General features: G+C 36.4%; 1 protein-coding gene across 6 annotated transcripts in view; it reads right to left on the bottom strand.

Annotated features, from left to right (window-relative positions):
* Positions 1-19,993, bottom strand: part of LOC107564963 (apoptosis-stimulating of p53 protein 1-like) — a 46,669-nt gene that overhangs the window by 17,506 nt on the left and 9,170 nt on the right. For 3 of the 6 annotated variants that reach the window (XM_016250145.1, XM_016250153.1, XM_016250152.1), the window contains exons 1-4: positions 15,245-15,477; positions 12,430-12,577; positions 10,501-10,620; positions 5,584-5,651 (exon numbers count right to left, since the gene is read on the bottom strand). In XM_016250145.1, the coding sequence (XP_016105631.1) occupies positions 5,584-5,651; positions 10,501-10,620; positions 12,430-12,577; positions 15,245-15,376 (468 nt within the window). In that variant the 5' untranslated portion in view covers positions 15,377-15,477. Of the gene's footprint in view, positions 1-5,583; positions 5,655-5,849; positions 6,090-10,500; positions 10,621-12,429; positions 12,578-15,244; positions 15,478-19,993 lie in introns of those variants that run through there. The other 3 variants (XM_016250147.1, XM_016250148.1, XM_016250149.1) reach the window with 3 other exon arrangements.

Raw genomic sequence — 19,993 nt, 5'->3', positions numbered from 1 at the left:
TAGGAGCCTGATAAAAACGCTAATTTTAGAAGAAATTTTCAGACTCTAATAACTAAATTCCACAGCTTCACTACTAGTAAAGAGACGCTGCCAGGTATAATTAATTCACACACGAAATCGTTCTCACTATTGCATTCATATGAATGTAATCTTTACTGTGCTGCTTTATCTGTATCTGATTTAGAACGAGCAGAAATCTGTGAGAACTATAACGACCCAAAGTCAAAAGAACTGATAAAAAAAAGCTGTTATAGGAGCGACAGCCGTGTGGGCAGCGCTGTGTCATATGCCATAGCTGTGCACAAGGTGTTTATCACAGCTCCAGAGTTATTTGTTCATTAATGACGTCATCAGCGACTAGTCGACTTCGACTCGACTTTCATCATATAAAAGTCGACTTCAAAAAATCAGAAGTCGGTCAACCCCTAATATGCAGCGGTTATTTCTCACACCAAAATTGTAACGGGATTTTTTTTTAAACAGAAAGAAAAAAAGAGGAGTGCATGATGGATATTTACTTACTTATTTGTAGAAAACAAAACTTACAAATATCTTCTATCGTTTGTCAACTACTACTCTTTATTGCACGTGCAGCTTGTGGACGACTCTGTGACTCAGGTAAAGACAATTAGGCTATATAAATTTAAAACCAAAACAGTATTTTAAAAAGAGTATTAAAATAGGGCCAAATGTTTTTTGATAGGGGACTGTGCCCCTGTAAACGCCCCTGGAACGGTTTAACAATTAATCGAATAAGAATTCCGATTAATTTCAGCGAATCGCTTTGCTTAAATGGTCCGATTCATTTCTGTAATCGCTGCAACCGCTTCAATGTTCTACGCCCAAAGATCTCACTTACAGGGAATTTACAACATCAAAGCGAATCGGTTCAAATGATCCGAGTCAACCGGTTGAAAAGAAATGATTCGTTCGCGAATCGGACATGACCACAGCACGCACACACAGACCCCTCCTCTACCGGGAGCGCCGCTGTCAGACTGCCCGTGCTGCGCCACAGCTGCCCCGCACTCACTTCCTCCCAGATGCGTGACAGTCTCCAGAGAATCTGCCATTAATGTTTGCAGAACTGCGACACAACTTTACAGCATGCGCGTGCTTTCAAATGCACCATGCTTTACAGTGCACAAGAGGAAGCTGATGAAATTGGTGTTTAACAAGGAAACACGTCAATTCCACTTAAAAAAGTATCTTACTCCCCTAAAGAGGTTTACTACTGTTTACTACAAATAATACCATGGTAAACATGTCCAAAAAAAAAAAGGCAATGGCCAATATAATGCCATAATGTGCATTTTTAAAAGTTTTTGCCATTACTAATTAAAATTCTGTCAGATCTCAATAAGTAAGCAACAAGGAGTTAAAATGCATCTCTTTCGGCAATCCTGTGATGCACATGTGGGCTAATCCATATTCCAACAGCAGATGAGCAATTGAACAAGACGTGCCAGTTGGTTGAGGTATCTTAGACTGAAATGGGCACAGTCAATAAGTGCAATAATAACGCTGAGCCAGCCATTTAGCTCCCTCTGTATTTTAATAGCACCACGTACTGACCACAGTCACTCATAACTGACCTTCATATGTCCATATGCTGAAAAACACAGCCAGTGCCACAGGGCAAAATCTGTGCTCTCAACTTCAGTGTGTATACACACTGAACAATATGCATCAGACAGGCATGTGCTTTAGAGATTTGATTCTGCGAAAAAATAGACATTTGGAAGAGAACAACTGGACAAATAAGTTGCAATCCACATAATCACCACTGAACAAATCAGTAACAATGATACTATAATAAACTATTTAAATATTTGATTTCAAGGATTTTTTTGTTTGTTTGAAATGATGATTTCGGTTCAGATTTTGGTCACAACACGATGTCTAAAGTAAAATCTGGGTCCTAAAGGAAAACCAGTTGAGAATCACTAAATGTCACGCCAAGTGCTAAATGATAATTAGAAGAATACACAGTGCTGTCTTCAAATGCAATGACACGTTCATTCACAGTATTTGTTTCCTTTTCCTGCTGCATTTAGGCAGAAACACATTGCTCTTTCATGACTATGCAAAGCGCCCTTAGGGACAACATGCACAGATCTTTGGGATCTTTCAAGGGCTAAGCATTAACGGACGAAGCTTCTGCATTCTTGCAGAACTTCTAATCGCATTTTACGGTGAATTTTGATTATCTAATAAAGTTTTATCTGCCGGGTGCAGGAGGTGCAGTGCTACCGAAATGGTAACTCTAGGCATCATCACATGGAATGTTACAAGAGCATCTAGAGGCAGAAAAAGAGAGATTGAAGGTCAATGATAGTGATATCAGAGTGGGACAAGGTCAGCGAGCTCAGAGACCGAGCTGCCAGACAGACCAGGCCTGAAAACCACAATGTGCCTGATGAAAGATCTCTTTATATTCTTGCATAGCCAGACTTTTAACTCACAGCATAACAGTCTTGTCCAGATTGCAGCTTATTCTGGCCAAGAATCGCCCACTTAGTCTGACTTAAAGTAAAGACACCAACCAGAGTCTGTTTTGCTTTTACATTCCACTTAAAAATGGAAACTAAATAGCTTTAAAAAAAAATCATTTTAATAGTGCTGTGGTAAATAATGATCTCAGCAAAAGTGGTTAAAAAATTTCACTAAATGTTTATAGATTTATATCTGACCAAAATATCTCATTCTCTGCCTCAAAACAAACTCTTTGAGTATTTCTTAATTGGTTTGATGTCACTAAGTATGCAAAGTTGCACAAAACGAGTACTTGCTGTAATTTTATTTTTGTGCAATATGCATCAGATGATATTAAACACATAAAGGCATAAATTAAACATATAGTTTAAAGGAAAATCTGACATTTTTTACACATAACAGCATATACCACCATTGAAAAGTTTGGGGTTGGTAATAAATTAATTTAAATTAAATTCATTCTATTATTTAGCAAGGATGCATTAAATTGATAAAAAGTGACAGTAAAGATTTTATATTTCAATATCTATTTCAAATAAATCCCATTTCTTTTGAAAAAAATTTTTTTTTCACAGTTTCTACAAAAATATTAAGCAGAACAATTGTTTTCAACGTTGATAATAATAAGAAATTATGATTTATGGCTGCTAAAAAAAAATAGCTTACCCATCACAGAAATTAATAACATTTGAAAGTATATTAATACTAATATTTTAAATTGTAATAATATTTCACTATATTACTCTATTTTTGGTCAAATAAATGCAGCCTTGAAGATAAAACATGTCTTTACAAAAATTATACAGAATCCAAACTGTAGTGTACATCCATCTAATATCCATCTGAGCTAAAAAATAAATAAATAAATAAAATACATGCAGATGGACAAAAAACACATGTTGACATGTACATAATGACTTAAACCATCCTGAATAAATCTGATGTATTCAGACCCAGAACCACTATATAAAGATAATACATGACCGTCAAATGTACAATGTAAATAGTCATTCTCAGTTGCTCGGCTGTAATATCAGGGGCAGGAAGAGATTTTTGGTGTGCTGAACATGTAGCTAATATTTTGCCTTCTGGCCCTTTGACCTGGTTTAAAGTGGAGCACACTTGCAGACTTGCATATTACGCTGACAGAGTATACAATCAGGCCAGTGCAGAAGTTCAGAAGTCCTAAAGTTTATTGGCCGGATGTAATTAAAATATCATCACATGATACGGCCTGAAAGAGAAGCCCCCACTGCCTGAATTATCTCTAATAACAGCTGCATAATGGGACGCCGGGGAGGGCCACATACCGGAATGCCGCAGTGAGCGTGCCACTCATTTATAACATAACTGGTGACGCTGGGAAGGTCCCAATGACCACCTGTTCAATAGCTGTGCAGCTTTATGTGTTTTATGATCACGGTCTTGTGGAATGTTAATCAGTCTGGAGATCTGGAATATATACCTACAGACATCGATTTCCTTTTTCTTGAAATACTGACATGGATACTGGCAGAGGAATGTAGATGTGCATTTTTGAGCTCGGAAGAAGAGAACACTACCTCTTTTTTTCTGCATGATCAGTATCAAAGACATATGGAGTGGAATAGAAAGTGTACAGAATCTAGGCAGCGTTATGTAGTTGAGTGACCTGTGTATTCTGTTTCTCTAAAACGTCCTGTGTCCGCCACATGAACCAATCCACTGCAAATGACTTTGGTGGGGGACTGGAGCTTATCAGCACATTGCACACAAGCTCCCTGCTGCGAAGCTTCCGACTTCTAACTTCCAACTGGAGCATAATTATATGGCAACTACAGTCAGAACTGATTTTTAAAAGAAACAGTTCAAATTTAAATTCTGCCATCATTTACTGTTCCAAACCTGTCCAGTGTTTTTTCCATACAATAAGAATGTACAGTCTAACTAGGGCCTGTCCATCTACAAAAAAAAAGCACCAAAAAAGAAATGTATACTTCAAGTCTTCTGAAGCAATGCTGAACTATTAAACAAATATATTAAAAATTAGTTAAAATATATACTAATAAAATATAAATATTGGACAAAAAAAACAACAACGGCTTATTAAAAGAGAGAGAGAAATGTTGCCCTGGTTGCTAAAATTACTAAAACTAAAACTGTAATAAAGATAAATAACTTAATTAGAAATAAATATTTAAAAAATAATAATAATGAAAGAACATCAAAATTACTAAAATTATTTTTATAAAGAAAGTCATTTGAATAAAAAAAATGACTAAAATTAAAAATGTAATTAAAATGAAAACTGATAATACAAAAATTAAAGTTAATTCAAAATATTAATAAAAATACATAAATAATACTAAAATAACACTGTTCTGAAGCCACAAGTAGCTTTGTGTGAGGAAAAGACCCCTTGTTACTCATTGCAATCAGTTATAAGATATGTGAAAACAAGTGACATTGGTCATGTTTAAGTGCGTTTACATGCGCAAAATGGCAGCACTCACTTATAATAAACGATATCTCTAATCTTCTCAAAGATGACTCAAGAATCATGAAAGCTTTCTCTTAGCAAACCAGCAGACAAGTATTGCATATTATTATTACATACTAATTTTATAATGAGTTGTATATAGAGTAAGAGTATTCCAGTGTGTACAGAAATACCTAACTGTAAGTTATCTGCACTTTCAATATCAAGGACAATATGACAACAGATGATACATCCAAAATGTTGTCAAGTGTACAGGCCCAAAGATAATTTAATTAAAGCTCAAATTCAGGAAAAGTGGGCCAAGAAGCCAATGAAAACACAAAAATGGGCAACTGATAAAAGGGCGTTTTAAGTCATTTCTAATCTTTCACTCCAAAAACAAAAGCAGATTTGCATCAAAAGTGTGCTTTTATGGCTTGATACATTAATAGAAACTACACACATTTACTGCACGAAAAGTAGAGCATTGCTCACTTAAGTGCTGAACTTGTGTTTTGGCTACACAGTTTCACCGTAATTACGTGAAGCCTCAGTGAGCAGCCCTCATTACGAGTCTTAAACAGTCCAGAAGGAAAGTGTGACTGAGAACAGCATGAATGGGAACGTACCCTATTCTCGCAGGGCTTGTCCGAGTTCCCCTTGCTCTTCCTGTCGGCCTGGTCTGAAGTTTGACTTCCTGCTGGAAATAAAACAAGATCACATCTTCACCCCTGCACTCGAACAAAGTCAAGATGGTTGCAGAGCTTAAAAACTCACCGCTGTGGGCAAACATAATCAGTGCTACTGGACAAAGGGGCATTTTTTGTATTGATAAAACATAAAATAATAAAACACCAGTCACACGTATGGCTGAAAAAGGAAGGAAAAGTGGTACCTTTGAATCTAATGAGCATATGATCCAGCAGTGGAATTTTGACTGGCATATTTACCCTGATTACTGTGTGCCGAGACAGTGGGTTGTTTAACAACGATTACCAACCTCCAGTCATTTCTCTTTTGTGAGCCTTTGTTTCACCAGCACTCTCAAATGTGCCATCTATAAATAAGCAGGAGCTTAATTCTCTAAATCCAGGGCTGTGTTATTATGTGTAATCCTGTCAGAGGCTCTGGAAATACCTAGACCTTCATGGACCACGCCGCCTCTGATAGGCCTGTACACAATCCCACTGACCGCTCTCTGCTCTCACAGACTAATTTAGAATGTACTGATACAATGAACTAGAATGTTACATTCCGTGCAAAAACTTACTGTCACAGTGTTGCCATGGTGTTACTGCTAAGGTGTTATGAGTGGCTTTAGTGCATTATTATGCAGTTACTGAACATAAAATAAATATAAGCTTGATAGTTTAAGAATGAATAATTTAGAATATAAATATTAGTATTGTAATTTTCAGGGTTATTATAATGAACTAAAACTAAAATTGAAACCATTAAAAGATTGCTATAAATGTTCACTGAAATAATATTATATATATATATATATATGTTATATATAAGCTTTTTATTTCAACCAAGGCAACATTTTAATTTAGTTTAACTTGATGTACTAAGATAACTAAAACTGAAATAAAAATTATAAAATATATATAAACAGAAACTATATGGAGATGTTTTTTAAAAAATGATTAAAAAAAATAAAAAAAACTTTGACTACCATCAAAATGAAAATAGAAAAATAAAAACTGATTCAAAATATTAATAAAAACTATAATAGTACCTCAATTATACTAACATTTTACAGTTAAAAAATGTAAAAAAAAATTGACAGTTAAAAAAATATTACAAATATTTTTATTAAATATTTAAGTTTTTTTATTTATAAAAAATATTATGTTTTACAGTATAATAGCATTATTACAAAATATTTGTTTAATATTTTTATTTAATAACAATAAAACCATAATTATATCAAATGGGTAAAAAATAATGAGAATGTAGTCTATAAAACTAGAAAGAGTTTTTTTTCTCATATATCTAAAAGCTAATAATTTTTCGAAAACAAATCAGCCCTAAAAGCCTGTTTGCACTCAAAAAGAGGAAAAAGTCATTTTTCAGCTTTTGAAGAAATTATTATTTTTTTCTGTGCAGATGCTCACAAAATCACCCCAATCATTCATTCTTTAACTACCATCAAAATGAAAATAGAAAAATAAAAACTGGTTCAAAATATTAATAAAAACTATAATAGTACCTCAATGATACTAACATTTTACAGTTAAAAAATGTAAAAAGAATTGACAGTTAAAAAAATATTACAAATATTTTTATTAAATATTTAAGTTTTTTTATTTATAAAAAATATTATGTTTTACAGTATAATAGCATTATTACAAAATATTTGTTTAATATTTTTATTTAATAACAATAAAACCATAATTATATCAAATGGGTAAAAAATAATGAGAATGTAGTCTATAAAACTAGAAAGAGTTTTTTTTCTCATATATCTAAAAACTAATAATTTTTCGTAAACAAATCAGCCCTAAAAGCCTGTTTGCACTCAAAAAGAGGAAAAAGTCATTTTTCAGCTTTTGAAGAAATTATTTTTTTTTCTGTGCAGATGCTCACAAAATCACCCCAATCATTCATTAATGTTTTCATATCACAATATATTTAGCAGAAAAGCAAAATATCCCAATGTCATTTTTTTTTTCAATATTCTGCAGCCCTAGTTCAAATCACTAACCCTATGTATGAGCAATATTAGTGATGCATTCTGTCATTTTAAAACTCAAAGTCTGCATTTCTCTGTGAAGGTCAGACAGGCGTCAGCGCTCCTCGTCTTCTCTAGTCTGATGGAGCTGTGGTCTGTCTCAGGTGCAGATTTGAGTGCAAGAAGGCGGGAGACCAATTACACACAAAAAGGATTAGTTACGTAACTGCAGATAACAGCGGAGGAAAAACTCTGCAAAGCCCAACGCTGACAGGACTCTCATTTAAAAGAACTGAAAGAATCAGTCTCTAGATCACTAGATTTGAACACTAGAAACATGATGGCTTTTAGTTAATAGGCAATAAGCAAACATGCTCCCCTAAACTGTGATTTTATTGAATCAGTTCATCTGTACAATTCATTCAAATGAACAAATGAATAGTGATTCAGTCCCTTTAATGAATGTATCTTGGTAAACTACAGATTAGCAAGTATTAGTTAACAAGTGGCTCTGAACTTACACTACATCCAGTAAGATTAAAAAAAACAAAAAAACAAACACACATTATACTTTTTTTTCAGCAAAGATGCATTCAATTAATCAAAGTGACAGTAAAGACATTAATAATGTTACAAAATAATTATTTTTCAAATAAATGCTGTTCTTTTTAACTTTCAGTTCACCTAAGAATCCTGAAAACACAACATTTTACAAAGCTGTAGTCTATAAAACTAGAAAGAGTTTTTTTTCTCATATATCTAAAAGCTAATAATTTTTCGAAAACAAATCAGCCCTAAAAGCCTGTTTGCACTCAAAAAGAGGAAAAAGTCATTTTTCAGCTTTTGAAGAAATTATTATTTTTTTCTGTGCAGATGCTCACAAAATCACCCCAATCATTCATTAATGTTTTCATATCACAATATATTTAGCAGAAAAGCAAAATATCCCAATGTCATTTTTTTTTTCAATATTCTGCAGCCCTAGTTCAAATCACTAACCCTATGTATGAGCAATATTAGTGATGCATTCTGTCATTTTAAAACTCAAAGTCTGCATTTCTCTGTGAAGGTCAGACAGGCGTCGGCGCTCCTCGTCTTCTCTAGTCTGATGGAGCTGTGGTCTGTCTCAGGTGCAGATTTGAGTGCAAGAAGGCGGGAGACCAATTACACACAAAAAGGATTAGTTACGTAACTGCAGATAACAGCGGAGGAAAAACTCTGCAAAGCCCAACGCTGACAGGACTCTCATTTAAAAGAACTGAAAGAATCAGTCTCTAGATCACTAGATTTGAACACTAGAAACATGATGGCTTTTAGTTAATAGGCAATAAGCAAACATGCTCCCCTAAACTGTGATTTTATTGAATCAGTTCATCTGTACAATTCATTCAAATGAACAAATGAATAGTGATTCAGTCCCTTTAATGAATGTATCTTGGTAAACTACAGATTAGCAAGTATTAGTTAACAAGTGGCTCTGAACTTACACTACATCCAGTAAGATTAAAAAAAACAAAAAAACAAACACACATTATACTTTTTTTTCAGCAAAGATGCATTCAATTAATCAAAGTGACAGTAAAGACATTAATAATGTTACAAAATAATTATTTTTCAAATAAATGCTGTTCTTTTTAACTTTCAGTTCACCTAAGAATCCTGAAAACACAACATTTTACAAAGCACAACTGCTTTCCACATTGAATAAATTCCGAAGGATCATGTGAGAGAGCATAAGAAACGTTAAAAAATCTTAACGACCACAACATTTTGAACAGTAGTTAAACACAACGGCACAAAAAAAAGAAACCAAGTAACCAACAAAATGTCCTGTTGTGGTCATGGGCAGTCTTTCATCACTTTTACCCACCTTGAGAAACGTTTGCGATGGGAGACTCCTCGTGCCGCAGGTAAAACTTCACTTCCTGTCTCCTCTGACCCCATTTCTGTAGGTGCTCAAACATCAGCTGATCAAAAGGGATCGCTCTCTCTGTGAGAGAGAGAGACAGACACTCTTTGTTACAGTCAGGCTATAAAACCCTGCACTCTATGCATAGCACAGAAGATGTCAATGTCAAAACTGTTATAATACTTCTCTATTTTAATCTAATCCGCATGGTATGAAAACTTAAAAAGGAAAATCTCCTTTCATCTGTACAATTCATTCAAATGAACAAATGAATAGTGATTCAGTCCCTTTAATGAATGTATCTTGGTAAACTACAGATTAGCAAGTATTAGTTAACAAGTGGCTCTGAACTTACACTACATCCAGTAAGATTAAAAAAAACAAAAAAACAAACACACATTATACTTTTTTTTCAGCAAAGATGCATTCAATTAATCAAAGTGACAGTAAAGACATTAATAATGTTACAAAATAATTATTTTTCAAATAAATGCTGTTCTTTTTAACTTTCAGTTAATGTATCTTGGTAAACTACAGATTAGCAAGTATTAGTTAACAAGTGGCTCTGAACTTACACTACATCCAGTAAGATTTAAAAAAAAAAAAAAAAAAAAAACACATTATACTTTTTTTTTCAGCAAAGATGCATTAAATTACTCAAAGTGACAGTAAAGACATTAATAATGTTACAAAATAATTATTTTTCAAATAAATGCTGTTCTTTTTAACTTTCAGTTCACCTAAGAATCCTGAAAACACAACATTTTACAAAGCACAACTGCTTTCCACATTGAATAAATTCCGAAGGATCATGTGAGAGAGCATAAGAAACGTTAAAAAATCTTAACGACCACAACATTTTGAACAGTAGTTAAACACAACGGCACAAAAAAAAGAAACCAAGTAACCAACAAAATGTCCTGTTGTGGTCATGGGCAGTCTTTCATCACTTTTACCCACCTTGAGAAACGTTTGCGATGGGAGACTCCTCGTGCCGCAGGTAAAACTTCACTTCCTGTCTCCTCTGACCCCATTTCTGTAGGTGCTCAAACATCAGCTGATCAAAAGGGATCGCTCTCTCTGTGAGAGAGAGAGACAGACACTCTTTGTTACAGTCAGGCTATAAAACCCTGCACTCTATGCATAGCACAGAAGATGTCAATGTCAAAACTGTTATAATACTTCTCTATTTTAATCTAATCCGCATGGTATGAAAACTTAAAAAGGAAAATCTCCTTTCTATTACATAATAGCCCCGTAGCAAAACACGGTGGCACGTCCAGATGAAAAAGGTCTGGCTATCCTTGCTGAAGGCTATCTTTACTGTCTTTGACAGTGCGGGCCGCGTGCCATGTGTGGGACACTAGAATAACAGGCCTGCAGGAGCCATGTAAACAAACCTAGAGGCTGCGGCCCAGGCCCTGAGACGTTCTGACCCACATTTTACCACCCACTGTCTAGGGCAAACTCTGACAAGGACGTCATTGTTATGTGATGGACAGTTTTGCTTTCTCTGTGGGATCTGGTCCATGAACGTTTCCATTCAGTGCTATTTAGTGATGTAAAAGCGCTAAGCAATACATCTGTATCTGTCAGCCACATTGAGCAGAGTATGTAGAAATCCGGATGCACTGTACATATGCCATGACGAAAGAACAGTCCTTGACGTTCAAAAGAATTGAAAACAACGCTGACTCATGAGACTAGAAAGCACTATATGATTTTACATTACGGTGTAATATGTTGAATCGACACTAGTCTCAGACTCAGATGGCTCACTTACGGGCCCCCATGAACCAATCAGGGCAATGTTGTTACTGTTATCTAAAACTAAAACTATTAAGCTTATTGAAAGAAAGCTGACATTAAATAAAATATAAATATAAGATGAAAAACTTAACCTAACCTAAAAAACTTAGGAATAAATTAGAAATGTTGCTTTGCAAGAATAGGTAAAAAATACTAGCTAAATCCTTAGAGTTTATATTGTCTAAATTCAATCAAAGCCACATAGACTATTTATATAAGAACTAGCAAGTTTAAATATACTACCATTCAAACGTTTGGTGTTGGTTCGATTTTTCAGTGTTTTCAGTGAAGTCTCTCATGCTCACCAATCAAAAATCATCAAAATAGAGTAAAAACCCTAACCCTAACATTTTAAAATAACTTTTTCTATTTGAACACATTATAAGATATAATTTATTCTTGTGATGGTAAAGCTGAATTTTCAGCATCATTACTCCAGTCTTCAGTGTCACATGATCCTTCAGACATCCTTTTAATATGCTGATTTGCTGCTCAAGAATCATTTATTATTATCAGTATCAATGCTTCATATTTTTGTGTAAACTGTAATGCATTATTTATTTCAGGATACTTTGATGCATTTATTTGAAATATAAATCTTTTGCAACATTAAAGTGACGTGACATGTGGCCAAGTATGGTGAACCATACTAGGAATTAGTGCTCTGCATTTATCCCATCCAAAGTGCACACACACACAGCAGTGAACACACACACACCGTGAACACACACCCGGAACAGTGGGCAGCCATTTTTTGCTGCGGCGCCCGGGGAGCAGTTGGGGCTTCGGTGCCTTGCTCAAGGGCACCTCAGTCATGGTATTGAAGGTGGAGAGAGCGCTGTACATTCACTCCCCCCACCTACAATCCCTGCCGGTACGAGACTCGAACCCACAACCTTTGGGTGTCGAGTCCGACTCTTTAACCATTAGGCCACAACTTCCCCCTTATAAATGCCTTTACTGTAATTTTTGATCAATGTAGCGAATCCTTGCTGAATAACACAGCTTTCTTTTCCTTTAAAAAACATCGTAATGACCCCAAACATTTGAACAGTAGTGTATGTGCCATTAGACTCATACCTTTTCCTCTCCAGACCTCAGTGAGGTGGCAGCCGCTCTCCCCAGCCTCCTTACAGAATTCCACCACATCCTTACAGAGCGTCTCTGGGGTAATGGGCACCTCGGTCAGCAACTGTTGATTATCACTCAGGAATACGGTCAGAATCATCTGTAAAGAGGAAAGAATACCATCTTTCTTTGAGTGAACTTCCAGCCTCTCATTTTTGACTGTGTGGGCTTCTCTTTAATCTCTCTTGCCTTGTCATAATTCTTGAACTGTTTGCGTTAATTTTCCCAGTGGTCTGCACCACAGCCATCTCATCAAATGAGTGCCAATTGCAAAGACAGATGGGAGCGAAATAAAAGGCATTCAAAAGTTGAGCTGAAATCAAGGGAATTGCATGTTTATTCTACACACTGCCAAGAAAAAGTAATCATTATGCCTGACCTATTATCTCCCACGTACCAAAACATATTGGCAAGGGCTTTAACCACACACAAAATGGAAAATATCTAAGCTTTATATGAGATTTAGGAAAGACACCTTCAAGATGGACAGCAAAGTCTGCGTCATACATAAACGTCAATCTACAGGTAATTTGATGATACTTTAAATATCATCCAGTGGGGTTTCTATCACAGAGGATTAAGCTAGTGGTCAGGAAAATTGGATTAAGAATTGCCCCCCAAAAAAACTTTGATCAAGAAAAAGACAAATACAAACTTTAGGTTCTTGGTTAAATGGCATTTGCCAGATTTTAGGTCGTGCTCACCTGTGCAATGCGGAGTACAGTAAGAATGACTGTAACAAATAAATCTCTTTAGGTATACCAGGTATTTGGGTAATGCGAGTATTTTATTACATCAGTCACCAATAAAATGTAAACACGTTGATGTATCCTTCACTTCACTTAAAAATTTCACCTTAAAATAAAATAATATTTTAAAAAATATATTTTGAAAAACATTAATCTGTCATTTTGGATTAACATTGGAGTACTGTAAGAATGACTGTAACAAATAAATCTCTTTAGGTATACCAGACATTTGGGCAATGCATGTATTTTATTACATCAGTCACCAATAAAATGTAAACACACTGATGTATCCTTCACTTCACTTAAAAATGTAAATACTGTATATCTTATAAATCCATCTGAATTCAATTCCAACCCGGGGCAGGCTAAAGTGTAACACAATCCCTCCAAACAAGCAAGCAGCAGATTGAAAGAGAAATTCTGTAAGGGTTGGATTACAGGGCAGAGCTATAATAATCTGATTAGGAGGGGGCGCAAACATGAGAGCGTGTGGCTACAGAGAGCTAAGGAAACTGTTTCGCTAGCTGAAACCAAACTAATCCAGAAAGGGAAATGCTGCTGTGATCTGTGAAGACAGCGGATAATCCCGACCTGGACAGCTGCCTGGGATTTTATTGTCACAAGGTTTCATATTAAAATAGCTCAGGGCCAAAATAAAAAAAGGTTAAATCACACTAACACGCCATCTGAACAATTCAATTACTGGACCAAAGCCATGACCAAAGACAAACATTGTAAATCAATTAGAATTAAAGGAATAGTTCATCCAAAAATGAAAATTCTGCCATCATTTACTCACCCTCATGATATTTAAAACCCGTATGACTTACTTTTTTAAGAGCACAAAAGGAGATATTATGAAGTTTTAGTCCATGCAATGAAAGTCTGTGGTGTCTAAAACTACATTGGACGATTTTGATCGTATAAACAAAATAAAACACTCAAGACATTTCTTAAAATATATTTTTTTGTGTTCCACAGAAAAACAGGTTTGGAATGAGATGAGTGTGCTTAAATGATGACAGATTTTTCATTTCTTGGTGAACTATCCCTTCAAATAATGAAGAAAGCAAATCGACAAGTACCGTTTAACATTAAAGGGATAGTTCACCTTCAGATGCTGGTCCCCATTGACTTCCATAGTATGAAAATAAACACTATGCAAGTAGATGGGGACCAGCAACTGAAGGTGAACTGTGCCTTTAAGGGTTCAGTAGTTAACTAGTTAGTTAATGTCAGTTAACAATGAACAATACTTCTAACCAATCAATTTTGAAAATTAAAAGTTGTATCTGTTAACATTAGTTAATGCATTTTTAACAACTAACAATACCAAAGATGAATGCATGCAGTAAAAAGTGTAAGGGTCATTGTTAGTTCATGTTAGCTTGTGTATTAACTAATGACAGTCTGTGAGTCCTGGGAAACACTGAAATGTAACTTCATCTTCTAACTTCATCTTCTACTTCTACTGAATGAAAGTTCCAGATTCTATTTAAATAAACACAGTAAATAATTTAAAATTGTCCCTCAATTTGCATAAATAAACAAATACATAGAAATGATAGACTTATAATGGAAAGATGAAATATACCCCATACTAATTTTAGACTTCCATTTTAAGTGGATTTCTGTCAATATATATTTTTTGTTTGTTCTTACAAATTGAGAGAAGAGAATAATTTTCTCCTACTCAACAGCACTACCACAAATTTTCCAAACTACAAAAGCTTGCATGCAAGAAATAAACAACAATTTTATCCCAGCACGCCACAAACATGTGCGTGAAATAGCAATCTTTGATTGAACATATCCGCGATCCATTCCAACTATAGCAAGACTCCATTTAACACTCCTCACTTACACATGCACTTAAAAACAAATGTCAGTCTTCTGGAATCCGCCATGCCCCAGACATGTCCTGCTATTTTAAGCTGTACACAAGTGCCTAAACTTCTATCCTTAGCGTCCCCTCATCTGCCCCTATATTACTTGTCCTAAGCCCTCTGGACTTTCACCTTAGTCGCACCGTGTGGCACCTTGAGTTTCTGGTCTTCCTTCCCCTGCACCCGTGCTCTCTTCTGCAGCCAGGGCCTGGCCTTGGAGGTGCTGACCAGGCTGCGTAGCACCATACTGATGAACCTCCTCATGGAGCTCTGAGGCTGGGGTTGATGAATTGGAGGAGCCGGGCAGTCCAGGCACTGGGGAGCTGCCTGCTGCCACTGGAGTGTGTCTGTCTTCTCTCTCTGGGTGCCTGACTGTCTGTCTGACTGAGAGTGTGTGAGTGTAGATACTATAGAGTGGTCAGGGAAGGGGAGGGTGGGGTGGGAGGGGGTTTGGGGGCATTTTGAGAAGGGGAGGGGGGCCAGTGAGGGTGGGCGAGCTCTCTTTCCCAAACTGCATTCCCTCCAGGAGCAAGCGGAGGTGCCAGGGGAAGATAAGAAGAATCTGATTACAATAAACAGACGGTCCTGTGACATGTCACTGATAGAGCGGACCGAACTCCACTTCACGCTCACTCATACTAAAATACACACACTTCCGTGAAGTGAAGTCAAGTTCATAACACTTACGTTATCAAACTAAGAAGTGCAGAATGAATGCACTTAATGTATACATCCGCTTTAAACATGCCAATCATCCATTCAGATTAAATATAAATAAAAAATGTTACCTTTTTTGGTAAAAAAAAATGAATAAATGGTTGTTAGGGTGTTCTAAGTGGTTACCAAGGCATTGCAAAGCGGGGTTCTAGGTGGTTGCCAGAGCATTTTCTAGGCGGTTTCTATCATGTTCTGGATGGTTGCCATGTCATTGCTAAGCGGCTGGTGGGGTGTTCTACTGTAGATGTTTCCAGAGTGTTGCTAAACGGTTGTAAAGGTGTTCTGGGTGGTTGCCAAGGTATTGCTAAGTGGTTACTAAAGTGTTCTGGATGGTTGCCAAGCAGTTGCTAGGGTGTTCTAGGTGGTTGCCAGGGCATTGCTATGCAATTGCTAGGGTAATCTACTGTAGATGTGCACAGAACATTGCTAAATGGTTGCAAAGGTGTTCTGGGTGGTTGCCAAGGCATTGCTAAGTAGTTGCTATGGTGTTCTGGATGGTTGCAAAAGAACTGCTAAGCCGTTGCTAGGATGTTTTGGGTGGTTGCCGGACTCGTTGCCAAACAGCTGCAAAAGTGTTCTGGGTGGTTGCCAAAACATTGCTAAGCAGTTGCTAAGGTGATCTGATGGTTGCCAAGAGGTTACTAGAGTGTTCCAAGTGGTTTCCAGGGCATTGCTATCCAATAGCTAGGGTGTTCTGGATGGTATTCTCAAGTGGTTGCTGAAACATTGAAAAGCGGTTGCTAGCATGTTTTGAATAGTTGCCAAGGAATTGCTAAGCAGTTGCTAGGGTGCTCTATGTAGTTTCCAGAGTATTGCTGACATGTTCTTGATGGTTGCCAAGGCATTGCTAAGCAATTGCTAGGGTGATCTACTGTAGATGATTTCCAGAGCACTGCTAAGTGATTATTCTAAATGGTTGACAAGGCATTGTTGGTGGTTGCTAGGATGCTCTAAGTGATTACCAAAGCACTGCTAAGAGGTTGCTACAGTGTTCTAGGTGATTACCAGAGCATTGTTAAGCAGTTGCTAGGATGCTCTGGGTGGTTGCTAGGTGGCTGCTTACTTGCTCATGTCAAAAGTGCCCCTACTGCCAAGATATTCTACTATCTAGATATCCCTCCTTAAAGTCTATAGGATTTTTTTTTCCATTTTATTGTCAGCCAGATGGATATTGTCAGAGTTGAATATCTGACAGCTTTGATACGCCCTGGAAAAAAATAAACTAGCCATAATAAGTATGAGCAATAATAATAGTGATGCATGCTTTAGCATTAACAAACACCACTAAAAATCAATATGGACTTTTTCTGAAGTGCTGAGCATCTTGTTCATCTCTGCCCATGGCGATTGCACAGTATCTACAGAAGAAGGTTTTCTGATTCCAAAGAAGGAGCTGAAGTCGCAGCACTCAATGCTTTGTCAATAATAAATCTCAGGACACAGGCAGGCCTTGTCACTGTGGGTCCTGGGCGTCCTGACAAATAGAGCACTGGCTGAGACACGTCTGACTGGGTAAAGCTGCCCAGTTTCCAATTTAGTTTGTAACATGTCACTGAATAAGAAGCTTCTGTATGGAAAATGAAAATAAAAAGACAATGAAACACTTCTGTGAATGTCATATAATACTGTCAAACTGCCAAATGTCTCAACATATAACTTGAAGCATTTTAATTCATTTGATACAGATGGGATATGTGCCCCTGCTAAAGAATTGTGGGATTGTTGACACTGTGAATGCTCACCTGATTTACTGTACTGAGCCGTCAATAGGGTTTCCATAGCAACGACTGCACCCACGGAAACATGTCAGTTTCCCTCACTTCACTGCCGGTCAAAGACTTGCATAGTTAAGTGCAGTTAACAGCACACTCAATCTCTGCGCATTTAACGGCTCTGACAGCTTCTCGCTCTCACGGCGGAGTCTGACACCTGGACCCAGAGAGCTCGAAAACAGACCAGAGTATGTTTGGATTCCATATTTAATGGAAGTTTTGGCTTTGATGGTATGGAAAAAGCACTTTGAAATGGAAAATGAGGGAAAATGAGAATAAAGCATCGTAAATTCCAAGAATATATAGATATAGTTACAATATTTACACAAACTACACAAACATTTGCTACATATAGAACAATATATTTACACTACCGTTTAAATGTTTATTGAAATAAATTAATACTTTTTTTAATGTCCAGAGAGCAGGTTGGTTGATATATACCCATTAAAAGTCTTAAGTCAGTATGATATATATTTTTTAAATAAATTAATACTTTTATTTAGACATTTCAAATGTTACAAAAGTTTTCTCTATTAAAGAACCCTGAAAAATAAAATATTAAGCAGCATAACTGTTTTCAACATTAATAATAATAGTAATAATAATAATAAGAAGAAGAAAATAATAAGAAGAAGAGTTTCTTGAGAACCAAATCAGAATATTAGAATAATTTCTGATGGATCATGTGACACTGAGGACTGGAGTAATGATGCTGATAATTCATCTTTGTCATGACAGGAATAAATTACATTTTAAAATATATTAAAATAGAAAATAGTTATTTTAAATATTAAATAATTTGTAATTTTACTGTATCTTTATGACACTGCTAAATATTTATACTTAAATACAAACCCAATTCCAAAAAAGTTGGGACACTGTACAAATTGTGAGTAAAAAATGAATGGAATAATTTACAAATCTCATAAACTTATATTTTATTCACAATAGAATATAGATAACATATCAAATGTTGAAAGTGAGACATTTTGAAATGTCATGCCAAATATTGGCTCATTTTGGATTTTATGAGAGCTACACATTCCAAAAAAGTTGGGACAGGTAGCAATAAGAGGCCGGAAAAGTTAAATGTACATATAAGGAACAGCTGGAGGACCAATTTGCAACTTATTAGGTCAATTGGCAACATGATTGGATATAAAAAGAGCCTCTCAGAGTGGCAGTGTCTCTCAGAAGTCAAGATGGGCAGACGATCACCAATTCCCCCAATGCTGTGGCGAAAAATAGTGGAGCAATATCAGAAAGGAGTTTCTCAGAGAAAAATTGCAAAGAGTTTGAAGTTATCATCATCTACAGTGCATAATACCATCCAAAGATTCAGAGAATCTGGAACAATCTCTGTGCGTAAGGGTCAAGGCCAGAAAACCATACTGGATGCCCGTGATCTTCGAGCCCTTAGACGGCACTGCATCACATACAGGAATGCTACTGTAATGGAAATCACAACATGGGCTCAGCAATACTTCCAGAAAACATTGTCGGTGAACACAATCAACCGTGCCATTCGCCGTTGCCGGCTAAAACTCTATAGGTCAAAAAAGAAGCCATATCTAAACATGATCCAGAAGCGCAGGCGTTTTCTCTGGCCCAAGGCTCATTTAAAATGGACTGTGGCAAAGTGGAAAACTGTTCTGTGGTCAGACGAATCAAAATTTGAAGTTCTTTTTGGAAAACTGGGACGCCATGTCATCCGGACTAAAGAGGACAAGGACAACCCAAGTTGTTATCAGCGCTCAGTTCAGAAGCCTGCATCTCTGATGGTATGGGGTTGCATGAGTGCGTGTGGCATGGGCAGCTTACACATCTGGAAAGGCACCATCAATGCTGAAAGGTATATCCAAGTTCTAGAACAACATATGCTCCCATCCAGACGTCGTCTCTTTCAGGGAAGACCTTGCATTTTCCAACATGACAATGCCAGACCACATACTGCATCAATTACAACATCATGGCTGCGTAGAAGGATCCGGGTACTGAAATGGCCAGCCTGCAGTCCAGATCTTTCACCCATAGAAAACATTTGGCGCATCATAAAGAGGAAGATGCGACAAAGAAGACCTAAGACAGTTGAGCAACTAGAAGCCTGTATTAGACAAGAATGGGACAACATTCCTATTCCTAAACTTGAGCAACTTGTCTCCTCAGTCCCCAGACATTTGCAGACTGTTATAAAAAGAAGAGGGGATGACACACAGTGGTAAACATGGCCTTGTCCCAACTTTTTTGAGATGTGCTGATGCCATGAAATTTAAAATCAACTTATTTTCCATACATTTTCTCAGTTTAAACATTTGATATGTCATCTATGTTGTATTCTGAATAAAATATTGAAATTTGAAACTTCCACATCATTGCATTCTGTTTTATT

This window comes from Sinocyclocheilus grahami, unplaced genomic scaffold (assembly GCF_001515645.1).
Source record: "Sinocyclocheilus grahami isolate Dianchi unplaced genomic scaffold, SAMN03320097.WGS_v1.1 scaffold972.1, whole genome shotgun sequence".
NCBI classification, from domain to species: Eukaryota; Metazoa; Chordata; class Actinopteri; order Cypriniformes; family Cyprinidae; genus Sinocyclocheilus; species Sinocyclocheilus grahami.
Note: the sequence above shows the minus strand (reverse complement) of the source record. Positions and strands in the feature narration are given on the sequence as shown.